Source organism: Cottoperca gobio, unplaced genomic scaffold (assembly GCF_900634415.1).
Source record: "Cottoperca gobio unplaced genomic scaffold, fCotGob3.1 fCotGob3_245arrow_ctg1, whole genome shotgun sequence".
Classification (NCBI taxonomy): Eukaryota; Metazoa; Chordata; class Actinopteri; order Perciformes; family Bovichtidae; genus Cottoperca; species Cottoperca gobio.
The window spans coordinates 78,959-96,279 of NW_021166869.1; the positions used below are offsets into that span (position 1 = coordinate 78,959).

At 42.0% G+C, this 17,321-nt stretch overlaps 1 protein-coding gene across 1 annotated transcript in view; it reads right to left on the bottom strand.

Annotated features, from left to right (window-relative positions):
• Positions 1-16,155, bottom strand: part of arhgap5 (Rho GTPase activating protein 5) — a 28,735-nt gene extending 12,580 nt beyond the window's left edge. The window contains 4 exon segments of the mRNA XM_029426835.1: positions 4,469-4,622; positions 6,800-9,124; positions 9,126-10,742; positions 15,902-16,155. Coding sequence (XP_029282695.1) covers positions 4,469-4,622; positions 6,800-9,124; positions 9,126-10,622 — 3,976 coding nt within the window. The 5' untranslated portion in view covers positions 10,623-10,742; positions 15,902-16,155.
• Positions 16,156-17,321: the final 1,166 nt, after the last annotated feature.

Here is a 17,321-nt window from a genome sequence, read left to right on the forward strand (position 1 = left end):
CAGTCGTTTGAAGGAGATGTTCTCACAACAATCAGATATCAGAGAGGGAATTATGACCTTTTAAACTTCCTAACCTAAGCAACCGTAATTAAAGGAGTGCATGTTGAAGTCGGCTACATGGGATATATTGTTTTGTTTTTCTGTTCCATCGAATTGGGTATCAAGACTATTAACCTCCTCTGCTTTGATGATATGTCCAGTGTTAATTACTTGGTACCCAATTAACTTACACTGAAGGATGTTTTATAATCCTAGATGGTGCTTTCTTGTACTTTCCTGCGTACTTTCTTCTGTGACTTCAGTATCTAACCACCAAGACAAAACCTATCTGTCAGCTAAAGACACATCAGAAGCTAGATTCACTTTGAATATAATGTGTTACATGACAGAGATTTAATCTACAGTAGAGAGAGAAATACTTCTACATCACGTTGGAATCTCCTTGGCTGACAAATTTAAAGACATTGTTTTTCCGGGTTGTTTGATGAAAGAGTAGACTCACATTTGTTATTTTGTAAAACAATAACACATTACGGATGTCTTTCGCAGTAAATACAGCTGAGGCATGTCGACAAATTTGGGTTTTCAGATTTAATTTAAAACAGTGTTTTCAGGGCCAGCCATTGTTTTTCTAGAAACCTTGAAGGTTTTGCTTCATTATTTTCTTAAAATACACAAACCTTTAAGGGTTTGCAAGGCCATTGGGAAGCCTGTTAGTTGTATTATAATTACAATGTGGTGACTGGAACGCACTAAATATGATAAGAAGCAGATCTCTCCTAACAGGAAACAGAGGGGCAGCGAGCACAGAACAAACATCATCCTTATTTAATTGCGTAATTCTATCGCAGGGTTTCTTCAACATTTCTTTGACGCTGCACACATAAAAAAATAAAAAAAACGTGTGACACAGACATCCAAATAATTAGCCCGTGACTGGAAAATGTCGTGTTGCGTTTTCCCCATAAAACCTTAGAAAAATATGAGATCTGCATTAAATCTAGCAGGTTGGAAGGAGCCGACGTACAAACCACATAGCACAGTCTTATCACTTACACCCAGCAAATAAAAGGTCACACACAAGCACACACAGACACACACACACAGCTTCACTTCTCCACACTGTCAGTCACATTTATAGCCACGCTTTGCCTCACATAAAAATCACAGTTTTCCCTCTCACACTTTCTGGCTTGTAACCACAGACACCACGAATAGCTATCATCACCTCTCTGCCTCTGGACTGGCAGCTTATTACATGTGGGGAAAGCAAACCAACCAGCAGTCTGGCTTCCTGGAAATTAATGCACCTCTTTACAACCAGAAAAAGATTATGTTTTCTACTGCCAAACCTCTCAAAAGAGAAATATTGTCAAAACACAAGCAGCGGTAAAGAACTTTGTAAGACCATACTTAACCGCTCATTTAAACAGTATTGGTGGTATTATGGCATTATTTTCCTTAAGCTGATTATGTTTGAATTTCTGTAGGTGACACCATAAAACAAATCCTTCTCTGGGAGTACTTTCACTAAGAAAGACACACAGCTAAATGGGTCAACATGGAGGAGAGGAGTGTTTGACTTTTACCTCCAATTAAAGTGACATGTGTTGGGTGTGAGATGAAAAAACAACAACAATACAATATAATAGTGATGCTTTAATGGTTCTCTTGGGGACAGAGTCTTTCCTCCCACCCTGCTCACAGGTCAGAGGTCAGATGGAGCCGCAGCTCTTGATTTGGCAGAGGTTCAAGTGTCTTATTTTAGCAGACATTAGTAGGGTGGATCCCTGCAGACAGAAGGGTTTGAACTAAGTGTTTCCACTATCCACTGAGCTATCATGCCAACATCCACAATCGCTTACAACACTTCACCGGGAGACCCCACCCTCTGAGCTATAAACTCAAATATGTTATAGAGGCAGATTAAGCCCCTACAAAGGCAACAAGGCTGTAAATGAAGACTATCTAAACTCTTACCCAGGCTATCTGACAGAGAAACAACCTGGAAGGTCTAATCAAGTTGTAAAAGCTCTTGAATTGTCTGGATATGAAACACCTTATACAACAGCAGGCTTTATACAAATACAAATAAATTAAAAAAGCACAAAGATGTTCTCGCCACGTATGGTAAGAAATGATATTCCAAAAAGAAAGGGAGAGGAAAAGCTGTTAGAATCCACCCAACAGACCGTCTGGACTTAGAGGGTTTCACGGCACTAGCCATGAAATCTCCTATACACTACTGTCAGCTGGCGGGCGTCCACCACACACGCACATCCACACACATACAGCGCTGGGATTAATCTGAAATTTGGTTGGCAGCCACCAACGGGCTCATGTAGATCCAGCTGAATATCAAAACATATTCGGAGGGGATTTTCAGGACGGGTATTAACAGCCCCAGAACGAAAAGGGCTCAGACACACACAAACACTACCTTCAGAAACAGAACCGAACATTCACTCACTGTGAACACTGGCAGGAACACAGGAAATACCTCCCTTTAACGTACATACTTCACATTTGCTGCACATATGGAGGAGGGAGGAGGAGAGAAAAGGGAGTAAGGTGATAAGTCTTTAGTTGAAGGGATTTGGATAGTGGGTGATTCCTACAGTTACTCCACATTTGGGATAAATACAAAACAATATCTTAATACCTTAAAGACCCATTCTGTCATTTTGACAAGATACTAGAATGTTAGTATACTAGATATTAGAAGTGATTCTGAATTGAGCGCACAATAAAAACAAACACTATCCCCCCTAAACACACAAACACAACAGGAAACATTGCGTCATCTGATATTTTTGAGAATATGACTAGGGGAAAAGTCAGCAAGAGACACTTTTGCTTCCTAAAGGCTTATCCAAAGGCACTAAACATGGAAAGGAGTACTGGACCATGTGTAAATACATTATGCAACAAACTCATACAATATTAAATATGTTTAAATATTCATTTTAGTGGTAAGAGGGGAAAAAAGTACCAATTTTGGTAGCTGCAGCTCTTTGCTTCGTATGGCTGAATGTGTGGAGCAAGGCATTCGAAACTGACTGGGTTGGGGGTTTGAATCTCGCTGCAGTCATTCAAAAAAATAAAAACACTCAGGAGACACTTTGGATAAAGTTTCCACCACATGGTGTAAAAACATCCATCACACTGATTCAAGACTTCACTGAGGAATCTTTCAACCTTTGGGAGAAGCCTTCTTTACAACAGCTGGGTAGGAAGCAAACACATACCCAGCATGCATGGCGTCACCAGTTGGAGCTACACAAGTCCAAACAGGCCACATGTCTTATTATAAATCTTTATAAGTAAGAATAAGTCTGAGTCTGCTCTTCTGATATAACCACTGACTCATGCAGATGGATAATTGAGCAGTTTCAAGGGAGTTGATGGGGGTGATGTGCCCTGCTCACAGGTCCCAGAGTAGAACATTATTTCTCACTTACATTTCCAACTCTCTTTTAACATATTGTTCAAGATAAGCAAAGAACATTTGGTGTTTCCTTAAGTTTTGTTTGACTGAAAACTGTTGAATTTGAACGGGGGCTTTAACTTGCAACCTTTGACCTTGAGGCTGGCTGATGGGAGACATTACTGACAGCACAGACTTCATTATTGATAAATCTGACAAATACAATCACAATTTCCTAGAGACCAAAGTCACATTATTGAAATTGCTTCTTTTCCATTTATCAGTCCAAAGGTATCCCAAAATATTAAATTGACAATGATATAAAACAAAGAAAAGTTGCAACCAGCGTTATATAAATAGTTTGCGTACTAGTTTCAGCTGTACTTTCAGCCATAACAAAGATCTAATGAACAAAACATACCATAGCAGGCACTCCTTCATTCTTTCACATTATAATTTCTTTTCTCCTTTGTTGTGTTGATTAATGGATGGCACGTACTTGAGTAAATCTCTCCACTGCCATTCCTTAATCAGTTTTTTTGATCTTGGAAATCTTTTACCGTCTCATTTTGTAGTCATTCCAGCAGTGCGTTGGCAACGCATCAAATGCTGCGCTAGTAAACCCTATCGAATTGAAATTGACGTGTATTGACTGGCAGCCGGGTTGGCAGACCAGACCAAACATGTTTGGTGGGTGATATCAGAACCAATAAGGGAATCTTCTTCAAATTTTAAATCATGTGCTTCCGACTTCTACCTTAAATCATCCCTCCCCACCGCTCTGTACCTCTCTTGCTCAATTTCTCATTTGGAAAGACATGAGAGGAATGTTCACAGCAGATAACCACAAAGCTTTTTGCAAGTAAGAACAAACCAGTTGTACCTTGCAAGAGTTACAAAATACCACAGAGAGCCTGGTTGCACCTGAATGCACACGCAGAAGACAGAGAGAAAGATAAAAGGGGACAAAAACAACAGATGAAAAGAAGAGTGGGATAGAAGACGGGGAGAGAGAGAAACTGAGGAAAAAGCATGACTTACCTGTGCGCTCGATGTAGTCGACACATTTATCGATGAAGAGTGGGATGGGTCGGTCGGAGGTCACCAGGTTCTGCAGGGGAACACCAAAGTAGTTGCTGTCCCAGGTTCTCCGGGTAGGGGGGTACAGAGGCTTGGGGGGTTTTGAAGACTTATGCTATAAACGGAGAGAACAAGAAGAAGGGTGAGATGAGATGATAAGAACCAAGGCAGTGGAGAGTGAAAGAGCAGGAATGGTTGAGTAGATAAGATCGGTAAGAAAGGAAGGTAGGAGATAAGAAAGGAAAGAATGAAGGGAGAGGACAGTGACAAGAACCAAAAGAGGAAGGACGGGAAGAGAAAGGGGGATGGAAAGGGAGGGAGGGGAAAATGAGGAAGGGGGGAAATAAGGAAATACAAGGGGATGAAAAACATCAGAGAAGGAAAGGGGAAGTCAAATTTAAGCAAAATGGGAAATTTCAAGTTTGAAAAGAAAAGAGGAAATAAGTCAAATGGGATGATGGAGAAGAGACAAGAGACGGTAGGAATAATAATAATAATAATAATAATAATAATAATAATAATAATAATAATAATAATAATAATAATAATAATAATAATAATAATAATAATAAAAAGGGATGGCAGGGGGAAGTCGATGGAAAACAAGTTTAAAGAAAAGAGGAAGAGCAAGAAGAGATAGAAAGAAGAGGGGATTGAGGAAAAAACACGAGGGAGAGCAGAAATCAAGAGAGGGGGATGAAAAGGCAGAAGATAGAGATGAAGAAGAGGAGGAGGACAAGGAGGAGGGCAGATGGGGAATAGATCAGACAGAAAGTTAGTGGGATGAAGGGAGAGAGAGGGAGATAGCAGAGGGAGGTTCATGTGGAGGAAGACGAGAAGAAAGACGACAACAACAGACAAAACCGTTATTCAAGACCGAAGCAGGGACTAGTAACGAGGTGCCGAGGTGGCTTTGATTTCCCACACTCCTCTGCTTTTCAAAGAGTTGTCATGCCTACAGCGGGTCGGGCACAACTCTAATTGGCCGGGACAGTGACTAAACACCTTCCATTTTGTACCTTGTAGTTCTTCTTTTGCTCTCCTCTCTGATTATCAAAGACAGTTTGAATGTTCTAACAATACCCTGCATTCATGATGCCCATGTGGCGCCGGCGGCTGTTTCTATACTGATTTGCACACTATTATCTGATTCGAGCCAGCGTGCTCGCTCGCTTGCGCATGTTTGTTCGTCAAAGTCCAATTGTGTGTTTGTACTCGGGCTGCGGGAAACTGACAAATCATGCATGCTGTGATTATTTTGCTTAACACTGCAATTGCTAAACAGCCGTACTGCCAACGGCCAGATTTGTTGTGTGTTGTGTATTTTTCAAGTGACTACAAACATATTTAATCAAAATCGGATGTTGCTGCTTAAGATATTCAGTATTTGAAATCATGCAAATTTGTTTTAGCAAGGCTCAATTGAGGTATTAAGGATCCATTCTGCGCCTGACTTGGAGCGGAAACGGAGGTAGTTCATATTGCCATTTTAGATTTCATAAATGAATGTAGAGGTAGTACAGGTAATTTGTTACGAGTTAGTACAGTGTGGCTGTGTACATGCACTGTATGCTTACTGTGTGCTTTTAACGGCATTTTAAACAGCTGTTTGATTTGTGCAATCGTGTACGTATGCATGTATGTTTTTCTACAGAAAAGTGCTGGTTTAATACCCCATGCAGGCAGTATTTGTCTTGATGATAGTGGCAGTATTAAATGCGCTTGCTTATATATGTGTGTGTGTGTGCTCAGCAGTCTCAGACAAGCCTTTAGAGAGCTGTTGTAAAGGATAAGCAGGCATCTTATCACAGATGCAGCCTCTGCTCTGAGATTATACAGACAGAGCACTACTGTCTTTAACAGTGTGTATTTTATCAAGCTTTTAGTGGTTGTATGGGGGGCTGTAAGGTGAAAAGGCTCATAAATTATTTCAGCTTTGGGGCAGATCAATCAATTATCAAATTAGTTTATTCTCACCATGAGTCTGGGCATATAAAAAACAGAAATCTGCACATCTCACACCCACACACTTCTGCTCCCTCACTACTATACACAATCTCTTCTGCTCTCATTCCCACTCCTTCATTCTCTTTCTAATATGTGATGCACTGACGCTCTCATTTCAGTCACTCTCAAACAAACGCCACAAAGCTTTGGATCTGTGTCTTGCTTCTTTTTTGTCTTTTGTTGCTCCTTACATTGACTTTTAAAATATCCTGTTTTCTAAAAACAGTTGATAAAATTGACCCGACATTAAAACTCTGCAAAAGTCAGATTCAAGTCAAGACTCACCTTCTTCGGTTCCTTTGGCGTCTTGGGCTTCTTCTTCTTCAACTTCTTGTCCTCCTGCTCAGGGTCAGAGGTGATGGCAGGGTTGTCTATCCCACCCTTCCAGGGGTCGGCAGGGGAGAGTAGTGGGTCTTCTTCGCTGCCCCGGTGGGCTCTTCCCTTTTTCTTTTTTTGCGTGGCGGGGCCCGACTCTTCCCCATCACTGTCAGACTGGAATCGTCTTTGATAGGCCTTTGTCTTGCTGAACAGGATTTTAGAACGATGTTTGTATTTTGACGGCCGCCGTCCAGCCTGAGACTTCCTGTCAAATCCATTCTCTTCCTCTCCTGCATGGAGACCATGCAACCCGCCAAAGGAGTTTCTTATTTTGACCAGGCGGCTGTGTGAGTCTTCAGGCACAGCATATATGTCGTCGTTGTGGAAGCCTCTGGACCTTAACAATGTGTCCACAGGGTCTGCATAGTTATCTGACGCCTCCACATCCTCGCTGTGGGTCATTGGGCCTCGTTGCATCCTACGATTGCTTCGCATCCCAGCCTCAATGGTTTTGAGCAGGTTGGGGTCCAGCTTTTTGACATTAGGTTTGGGCAGCACTGGTTTGGGCCGGACAGGTGGGGGCACTTTGTGGTTGCGTTCGTGGTCTCCAATAGGCGTGCTATGGACTGGGTACTCATTGCCTTCTAGGTCAATGCGGTACTTGGCCCGCTCACTGGGTGTGGGGAGAAGCTGAACGTCATCACCTATTGGACTGTAAGGTGGGGGGGCCTCGTTGTCATCATCAGATTCTGGGTAATATGTGTTGTAGGCCGGAGAATGGCTATGGGGCGAGGTGGGGAACACGTCTTCACTAGCACCAGTGGTGCACTCCCGTGACGAGCTGTCAAACATGAAGGAACTCTCAATGTTCGGCTTTTTCTCCAGCACTTCATTGAAAAATGGTGTAAAAACTTCTGTCTGCCGATGATACTGTGACAGGGAGTATAGTGCCGTGAACTTGGCAGCAATCTCTGTGGCAATGTGCTCACCCTCCGTCATCAACTCCTTGATGGCATCATTCTCAAAGAAGTCTGCCTGGCTGTCTGTAATCGCCACCATCTGGACTGGGATCACATCCTGGACTTCAGCCAAGAATGCCCGCAGGGTCGCCATAGAAGCCTTGCGTTTGGCAGAGTAGACCAAAATGTAGCCATGCACCAGTTCATCTTTGCGGACACCAATAGCAGTGTGGTAGGACAGGACTGTGACCTGGATCCTCCTCCTGCTGTCCCCGATGATTTTGTCCAGTATCAGTGTGTTGCTCTGGCCCGGCTGCCCTGCACTACAGCAATGTGAGTCTAGGAAAGGCGAGAGGATGAGGTCAACACTGAAAGGATCCCAGCACATGGCGCACATGACTATCCTAAGGTCCGTCTCTGACATGTCTTTGATAGAGGGCAGTGGGGCCAAGACGTCAAAGTTATGCTTTAACCCATCCAGCACTGCTCGGAGACCCTGCTTAACTTGGAACTCTGTGAATTTACGGGGAAAAGCCCCAGAGGGGATGTCGACAAAGGTGCACTGCAACTTGTTTGCCAGCTGTTGGCCCTGGTGCCTCAGGATAGGTATATTTTTGCAAACACTGTCCCTCTGATTAGCCAGGATTAGAATGAACGGTAGTGGCTGAGCAAACCTATCTCTCCTACTTTGTGCTATCTCCGCTCTGATCCTGCCTATGCAATCTCCAATACAGTTGAGGGACTCTATGGAGTTGAATACACAGAAGCAGCCATGTGGCTTAAAAGTGGTGACCCACGTATGGCTGAAGAGCAGTGTGGAATTGACATCCACAGGAAGAAGTTCCAGTTCGTAAATTTTACCATCCAACGTGTATTCATCATCTGTGGATTGAGCTCTGATCTCATTGGCTAGTTCCTGTGAGAGACCCTCCTTTCCCAGGAGGCAGAGGTTAATCTTATCGATGTTGGCACTGTTATAGTAGAGATGAGAGCGTCCGTGGTCGAGTTGCACCAACCTGTTTGCTAAAACCTGCTCCACTTTCAGATCCACACAGTTCTGCCCACTCAGGCATGTCTCCTTAGTGGGATGGTAAACAAACCCAATGTGTTTGAGGAGGAGTGACTCTCTATCTGGGGCAAGTTTCTGCAGTGCTCTGTATCTTGGCTCCTCATTCAGCACACAGTGAATTTCGCTCATCTTGTCACAGCTGGGGGTGGCATTCAGATCCAAGTCGTAGAATAACTCAGCATGCTCAAAAAGCATTTCCTGAAAATCCTCTTTGGCCCTTTCAACTATTTCCTGCTGGTGTCTACAGTAAACATCTCTCCTATCATGATTCGGAGATGTACTTGTAGGCCTCGTCCTCCATGGCAAAGCACATGACTTCCTCCCAAGGCTGCCCTGCACTGATAAAATGAACCCTATCAAGTGTTTTCTTGAACCTCTCTTTCATCTCCACCCTTCTCTTCTCGGATAGCAAGTGCTGGACGTGGTTATGGTAAATTCTCTCACCATCAGGTGTGTCGAGGAGGTCAAAGGGTATCCTGCGATCACTGATGTCGATATGGTCCGTCTCATCCCATGGCGTATGCTCGAGAACCACAAACCAGTACTGGAAATCAGGTCGGTTCCGGATCACACTCTGCGCCTCAGGCCATGAGAGGTGTTCAACCTCGTCCAGGTTATTGAGGAGGTTGTTAAGGGTTTTCGGTAGTGTTGTCAGGTACTCTTCCCTCCTCCTTTTGATGTGCTCCTGCTTCAGTTGTGCAATGTGCTTTGAGAACATGTTGTGTGCTTTCCTAGAGCCCTCCAAGGTGATGAACTCGTCATAGTCATGTTGGCCCTTCAGATTATTGATCACCGTTTTCCACGTGGTGTGGTAATCTCTCACCGTGTGCACCATCAATTTCTCAAATCTATCTGTTAGTGAGGCCACAAGCTGCCGTTGGACTTTATACGCCTCCAGGTATGGCACTGTTTTTGGCTTCCCTCTTGTTTTATCCAGCTGCTGGATGAGGGCGTTGAAGCAGATCTCTGCGTTGATGTTTGAGCGTGCTGACGTCTCAATTAACTGCAGGTTCTTCTTGCTGGCAACAAAGGCCTGCAGGTCCCTCATATGCTGGTCCACACCCTCATCACATTTTGTGGCAGCAATCACAATGGGCTTCTTGGACTTGATAATTTGGGAGTAGAGGCTGTTGACAAACTTCATTTGATCATCAAACTTCCTATTGCAACCCTTGCTAACATCGATACAGAGAAGAAAGCCGTCGATGTTCTGCTTTCCATCAGGCATCTGCTTCTGCTCAAAGTCCTGCTCCAAGCCCAACTGGTCCGTGCAGATGTACATAAGCTTCTCTGCCGACTGGAGCTTGTTTGCTGCCGCTCGTTTGGTGTACGGCTGCAGGTTCGTACTCCGATGCGGAAGAAATGTCTGGTCATCAATGAACTCTGTTTGTTCAATGACTTGTATTTTACAGTCCAACCCGTCATCCCCTCGATGGGACACCTCCCCCCAGTACAGGAAGTGGTCATTGTTAACTACACGTCCCCCAAAGTCTATTGTGCTCAGAACTGATGTGTGCTCCGAGTAGTAGCTGTCCGCATTAGGGCGCATATATCGGTTGCATAGGCAGGACTTTCCAACGCCACAATTTCCCTTCTCTTTTTCCGTCCCTGAGAGGCCAACCACACTGATGGCGAATGTCGGGGGGCGCGCATCTTTGTTCTTGGCCATTATATCCCCCCGCTCATCGCTAACTTGGTCACTTCCAGAAAAAAAGGTCAAGATATCATTCCAGTTCTGCTTGTCAGAGGTACAGAGGCACATTCATCCCGATTTTCCCTTCACAGTGGTGAATCCCCCTCCTACTCGATGTCTCTCTCCGCTTCTATCCTGGGTCTTCTTTAAGCTGGGATAGAACAGCCGGCTTCTCCTTTTATCACCTGCCTGCAAGACATGGAATTTACAATTAGGAAAAGATAAAGGCAAAATAAACAAAAACATATTGGCACTGATTTGTCCTCAGAGCCCTTCAGTCTCCTTATCACAAATAATATAATTAGCTTTTTGTTTCACGGCATTTCCCTCTGGGGCATACATGTACATGTGTTCACGGTGTGGTGATTTTAAACAACAAATCAGACATGTTAATCTGGCATTACATAGAGTTATCAGGAAATTAGACAACGGTACACATTATCACACTTGTGCAGGACAAAATAACCCCTCCTAAATGGTAAAAGCTTAATAAAAGGCTTTTGCAGCCTTTCATGTATTAGTTATAAAGTGTGCTGGTCTTAAAACATTATCATAATAAGTGTTCAATGTAAAAATATGATTTTTAAAAAGCCCCTTACATTTTTTTTTTTATGTGTAGAATTTGTTTTTAAAAACTACAATATTGATCAAATTACTTTTGTGAAGACAAAAACCAAAGTGTGACAATACAATTTATATAAGAGAATGGGAGAGTAATTCAATCATGGGCCGTGCTCAGCAATGTCACTTTTCCCCTCGCAGAGAAAAAGAAGTGCTTTCAACCAATTTGTGCCGAGGCAGGATAAAAATGGCATGCAACTCCAGCCCTTTGACAGCCACTGACCTAGAAATGATTTGCTTCGCTATGAGAATGAAACAGAGAACATAAATCAGTTCACAGATGTGTTATCATCATCGGCACAACCTACGGCTACATGATTAGGGCTGAACGTATAATTCTGATTATTTTTGCCCCCTTTCTTGTAATATGCGTCGCCTGACATTCTGGTTATGATTATTAATCCTAATTGGCAGTCTTGATTATCTGTGGGATGAAATGAGTTTGCTGCTTGTTTATTATCTATTCAACATTAACAACAGGGGAAAATAAAATGCTTTACTACTGACAATACCAATACTCAAATATTGTAAAACTAACAATGTGGCATTTGCTGGACCCTTCTATCATTATCATCAGGGATTGTACACAGTCAAATAAGCCTGAAATCTTCCGTGACCTAACTAGAGGCTAATAACTGATAACTGCAGAGAATTGCAGTCATTGTTGTGTTTTACAGAACGATGGCTATCAGCCAGTAAATTTGCCTGCGTGAGCTGGAACAGCTAGCTGCAGCACGACGGCATGCTGAGCCTGAGAAACTGCACCAGAGTAGGAATTCGGTCCACTGACACGAGGCAATGAGGTTTCCCCTCACTGTTTATAGAGGCCAAGGTGATGATGTCACCTGTGTGGGGGTTTTGTGCAAGGAAATAGACTTTAGTGAGTTCAGAAGATCTACAGCAACCTTAAGAATCAAGCAATATGTAAGGACATTTATTCAGAAGTCCAAAACAAGGAGGATACATGGATGTATATTAATTCAGTTATCTAGTATATTAAAGAGCTCACACAATGCATTTTCCTATTTGTGAGACGACACAGTTGTGCATAACCTAAGGTGAAACTAGGGGAAATTACTTGCAGAAAATGTGAGTCAAATGTTTAGTCAGCTGGTCTATAATTTGTGTGCCTCTAACCAGGAGCTCCTTGTCCCTCAAACACACTCAGAAAGCAAACCGACTAGCAGGTCTGTCAAGTTTACAAATCTAACCACTGGCCTCTACAATAGCTTCTGCACTGCTACATGTGCCACACCTGACCGTAACAGGCAACCAGGGAGAAGTGTATCGGAGCTTTTATGAACTGGCAAAGCAGTACACATGTGCACATACACTTAGTGGTGGCAGTAATGCCCGCAAGCAAGGTATTTATATTACTAACTGATGACTAATGTTGACTTTAAAATGGCAAAAATGTACATCACAAATCAGCAACGTTCAAGTGATGTCTACAGATCGCTTCCTTCTTACAACCAACAGTCAAAACAATCCTAAATATTTAATGTTTATTAAAGAGTACAAAACGAGCAGTCTCTCAGTGGTAACACTGCGACTAATAAACATTTGGAATCATTACTTGGCAATAGACTAAGACCCTCAATTACAACAACTGAAATATATGAATGTCATGTTGCTCGACTTACCAACTGATTGCTACAGCCCTACATTCCTTTCCCCGATTCCCATCCAAACCACAGTGTTTGAGCAGATCAGCCACCCAAATTCAAACATCTGTTGTGCATTATTGTCGGCCAATATCAAAGTCTAAATTCACTCTGCTGTTAACACACAGGGCCCATACAAGACTCGTGAATAAATGTTAACATGAATGAAGGTAGGGATGGTAGCAGTGGCAGCCAGTTAGCTGTACACTCCTCGATGGAGCCTGTGACAGTTGTATTACTGCAAAACATTAGAGCTGAAACTTGTGCTGCATTAATAGCTAAAAGTAGCCTTGTGCATCATGATTAGTATATTCACTATGAGGCTGCAGGGGGGATTAAGGTATCACTTGGCAAGCTGGTTTTAGAGATGACTAAATGATGTTAAGCCTAAAACACAGCAGAACACACTGCCAATGTTGGTAGACCTTTCAAAGCTGCTGGATTCTTTTTTAGGTAAAAAATAAACTTGTTTTTTTTTCAGGCAAAATCTCAAAGCGGGGCTCCAACAGAGAAAAGGGTCCCATCAACTTTAAATGAGGTGCCACTGACTCATTATGTTTCCTCATCCTCAGAAGAAAGTCTGATCTCGAGCACAGACAACTCTGCTCCCACAGGAAGAGATGAATCAAAACGAAGAAGAAAAATCCAAACTGCCTCCTTTTAAGCAAAGAGTGAGCTTTCCAGCGAGAGAAAAATGGACTCGAACATTAAAGAGTTTTAGCCTCTCCTCTTAGTATAAATCATGACAGACCTGTCATGGCTGACCCCGCCTCACGGGATTTCTGGGTGCTCACTTTCAATTTTTAAACCATTACCTGTCACTGCCATTTTTCAGCTGCTAGCAGTTTTAAATGTCAGCTACCTCATCATCAGAGAAGATGCAGTTGTAAGCAACTAAACATAACACAGAAACTACTTTCTTAAATGTTAGTCTCAAAATGTATCCAGAAATAGTCAGTCAGTCTGCTTCAAGTGTGTAATAAGAGGCGAGACCATCTTATTATAATGAATAATTTTGCTATAACTAGAGTTAGTGGCTACATCTTTATTTCTTACTGTTCATTTTATATTCACTGTGCAATTGCTCAACAAAACATATGTGTTGCTGCCAATTAAAACAAAGATTTGATTACATCGTTCAAAACTACATAAAAAAGGCACCGGCTATTGCTTCTTGTAAGATTATTTCCTTTATTTATTTTTATAAAAAGAACCTCTGAAGTTTTTTTAAGCAGAAAGATCTGCTGAGAAAACGATGTCATCCTCCTGCAGAGTCAGGTCCAGACCTGAACCTGAGCATCACTCCACTGACTTCCCTTCCTGAGGTGTCGATGAGGTAAGAACAACAGTTTATAAGCCAACGGACTCGATCAACCCTGCCATCACTCAAACCAGAGGTCATTGGTAACAGTGCCCTATGTGGTTTGTGGAAGCTGATATTAATATTGAATATTTACCACCACATTAGCATATGCCAATATACATTATTGTCCTGGTTTTAAAGCAGATGTGGATGCAAAGTTTTTCAGACATACCTATCCATTTCTATCATTTCAGATAACGCTAATATCAGCAACCAGATATCTTCACGTGTCAAGAGGACAAGATAATTAATGCAAAAATATTCTCTTACACATTATCTGGATAGAAAATGTTACGCTTATTGGCAACAACAGTGACATATGCAATAAAATAACGTTTCCAAACAACATTTGCTACCAGCATGACAGCTTTGCTTCAAACACATTGAAGAGAAGAAAGCCCCTTAGCAGACTGAATGTGATGATAATGATGAACAGAGTCCAATCACATAATTCACTGAGCCCTTGCAGGCTAAAACAAGATGATAATGGAAACAACAAAGCACCTAACTGATATGTATTGTGTCCTAGTAATAATGAATGCATTTAACTATCTCTGTAACTGAGGAATGGGCATATTTTATGTGAGGAGTACACTGAGAGGTCTGCAAATTGAGGCTCATTAGATAAAAGCCGGACTATCCCTTTAAAGAGAGTTTGGGTAAAGGGCACAGGGAGCTGCAGCAGTGTCCGAGTCGATGCAAATGACATGCAGAGCTGCAGAACAAACCAACGGACTGCTGCTGAACACTACATATAAATAGTTAGTAAGTTGCTAATGACAAAGTGCGGTTACAACTTCGCATCATTGCGCAAATGCTTACAAACACCCTGGTTAATGTCGGAAAATGCAATAATCTGAACCAGTGGCACTCCTGGATCTGACCCTGCATCCATCCAGCTCCCATGCTAATGTTAGCAGGACATTAACGTTGAAACTGGCAACCCAGCAACTTCTATCAAACTCAACAATATGTTTTAGAAAAACAGTGAAATAAGAGATAAAAGCTGCCACAGTGTGGAGGTTTCCTGAACTCTGTAGTCAGTACAGTCGTTAAGATATCAACCTTCGTTTTATTACCAAAGTAATTTTCCATTTGAGCCCATTTGTTACGTTAAAAACCTATTGAAAAGGGTGGATATCCCGTAAAACGTCAAACTCTACGGGGAAAGAGGAGGGGGGGGGGGAGTTACGGGAGTTAACGTTACGGTTAATGAGTTAGTTAAATTAAAACCAACAGACGTTTATGTTAATGCGTCAATGCACCGTAGCTAACCTTCGCAACCACAGGATTTGACACGGCAGTTATTAAACCCTCCCGGGTACATGACATGAAACCCGGCTCGGCCTGGCCTGGCTTGGACCTGATACTCCGGGAGAGAGGGGAAAAACACCACCTTTTCCCAATCCCGATTAGCTAACATTAGCCGAGCTATGTTAGCCAAAAAGGGGGTTAGGGATAGTTAGCTAAGCTAGCTTTAGCAACACCAAACCTTTTCCAAACGTTCACATACGGGGTTTTAAATTAAACAACCCACACACATATATTTATCCGAGTTTCCTTGAACCCGGAATGCCGCAATTTTAGGGCTAGGTTTCGCACACAGACAAGAGTGCTAGCAAAGATAATGAAGTCCCAATCCCAGTCCAAATACATTCCCCTACCCACCTATTAACATGGTCGCTCCCAGATCCACATACCACGGAAAAGAGGAGAAAGCATTCCCACATTACAAGGCAGAAAACTCCTCTTTACACTCCACAATCTGCGGCCGTTAGTGTCCTCCGACAAGATCCGAAGTTGGGTTCAGTTGACGGTTTAGTCCTGTGTAGTTCCAAACGGCCAGTTAGCCCGTGTTTTTAGTGTATTATAGTGTTGTTAGTGTGGTATGCGTTGTAAGCCGAAACCTGCTTCTCTCTGCTCCCTCCCCTCTCAGCAGCACTGCCAGGCAGTAATGGCGACTCTCTCTCTCCTCCACTCACTCACTCTGTGTCTATGTCGCTCTACCGTTCCATTCAGTCTCTCTCTCTCTCTCTCTCTCTCTCTCTCTCTCTCTCTCTCTCTCTCTCTCTCTCTCTCTCTCTCTCTCTCTCTCTCTTCACCTGTCTATCTTTCCTGTCATATTAATAATAATTATGTTGCATTGCCTTATAAGTCATTTTTACTGTTGGTTTATATACAATGATATTCTTATATTATATTCTTATTATATATTATATTATTCTATACATATTATTCATTTCATATTATACTATACAATATCAGATAAGGTTTATTACCAAATAGGTTTACATGTCAAGAATATAAATATGAAGAATATCCTGTAACAAATATGTAAAATATAACAGTTTTAGAATGAGAGAATTGTGTGCAGGATTTGCAAAAATAAATATAAATAAATAAATATTTATTATTAAAAATAATAATAAATATTATTAGAAATAATATTATATATTTATTATATTATATAATAATAATAAATCATAAATGTATTTACATTATGTTATACTTCACTATACTATACCTTATTACATTGGACCTTATACTGTATCTAATGTACTATTACATTTCTATAATGTTGCTATATTAATACAGACAACACTGTGTATATTATATATTATTCTGGTGTATGCTGTTTACATAATACTAGACAACCACAAAGTGTCAGTTAAACTCGTAAAGTTGTCTTTAACTGCTTTTGTACAGTTTCTATTTGTACTTATATTTTTATTCCAGTTGTATACACCTCTTATTATTTCTTTTTTGTTTTACTTCACCATGTGCCAGTACTTATTTATGCCTGTCTTCTGCTGCTGCAGAAGGAAAGTCGGGTTTGGAGACCTCAGAATTGCGTCTCTGCTCTTTGCAGATGATGTGGTTCTGTTGTTTTCATCAGACCTGCAGCACGCACCGGGGCCAAGTGTGAAGCGGTCGGGATGAGAGTCAGCACCTGCTAGTCCGAGGTCATGGTTCTCTGCTCTGTTTTTTGTTTTGTTTTGTTGTTTTTTATTTAAAAAGAGACCATGTACAGTTTAAAAACATAAAATGTTGTCCCCATTTGATGCACCCTGTAGCTTTAAGCTCATTTGCATCTGTGGTCCCTTGGCAGGTCAAAAACAA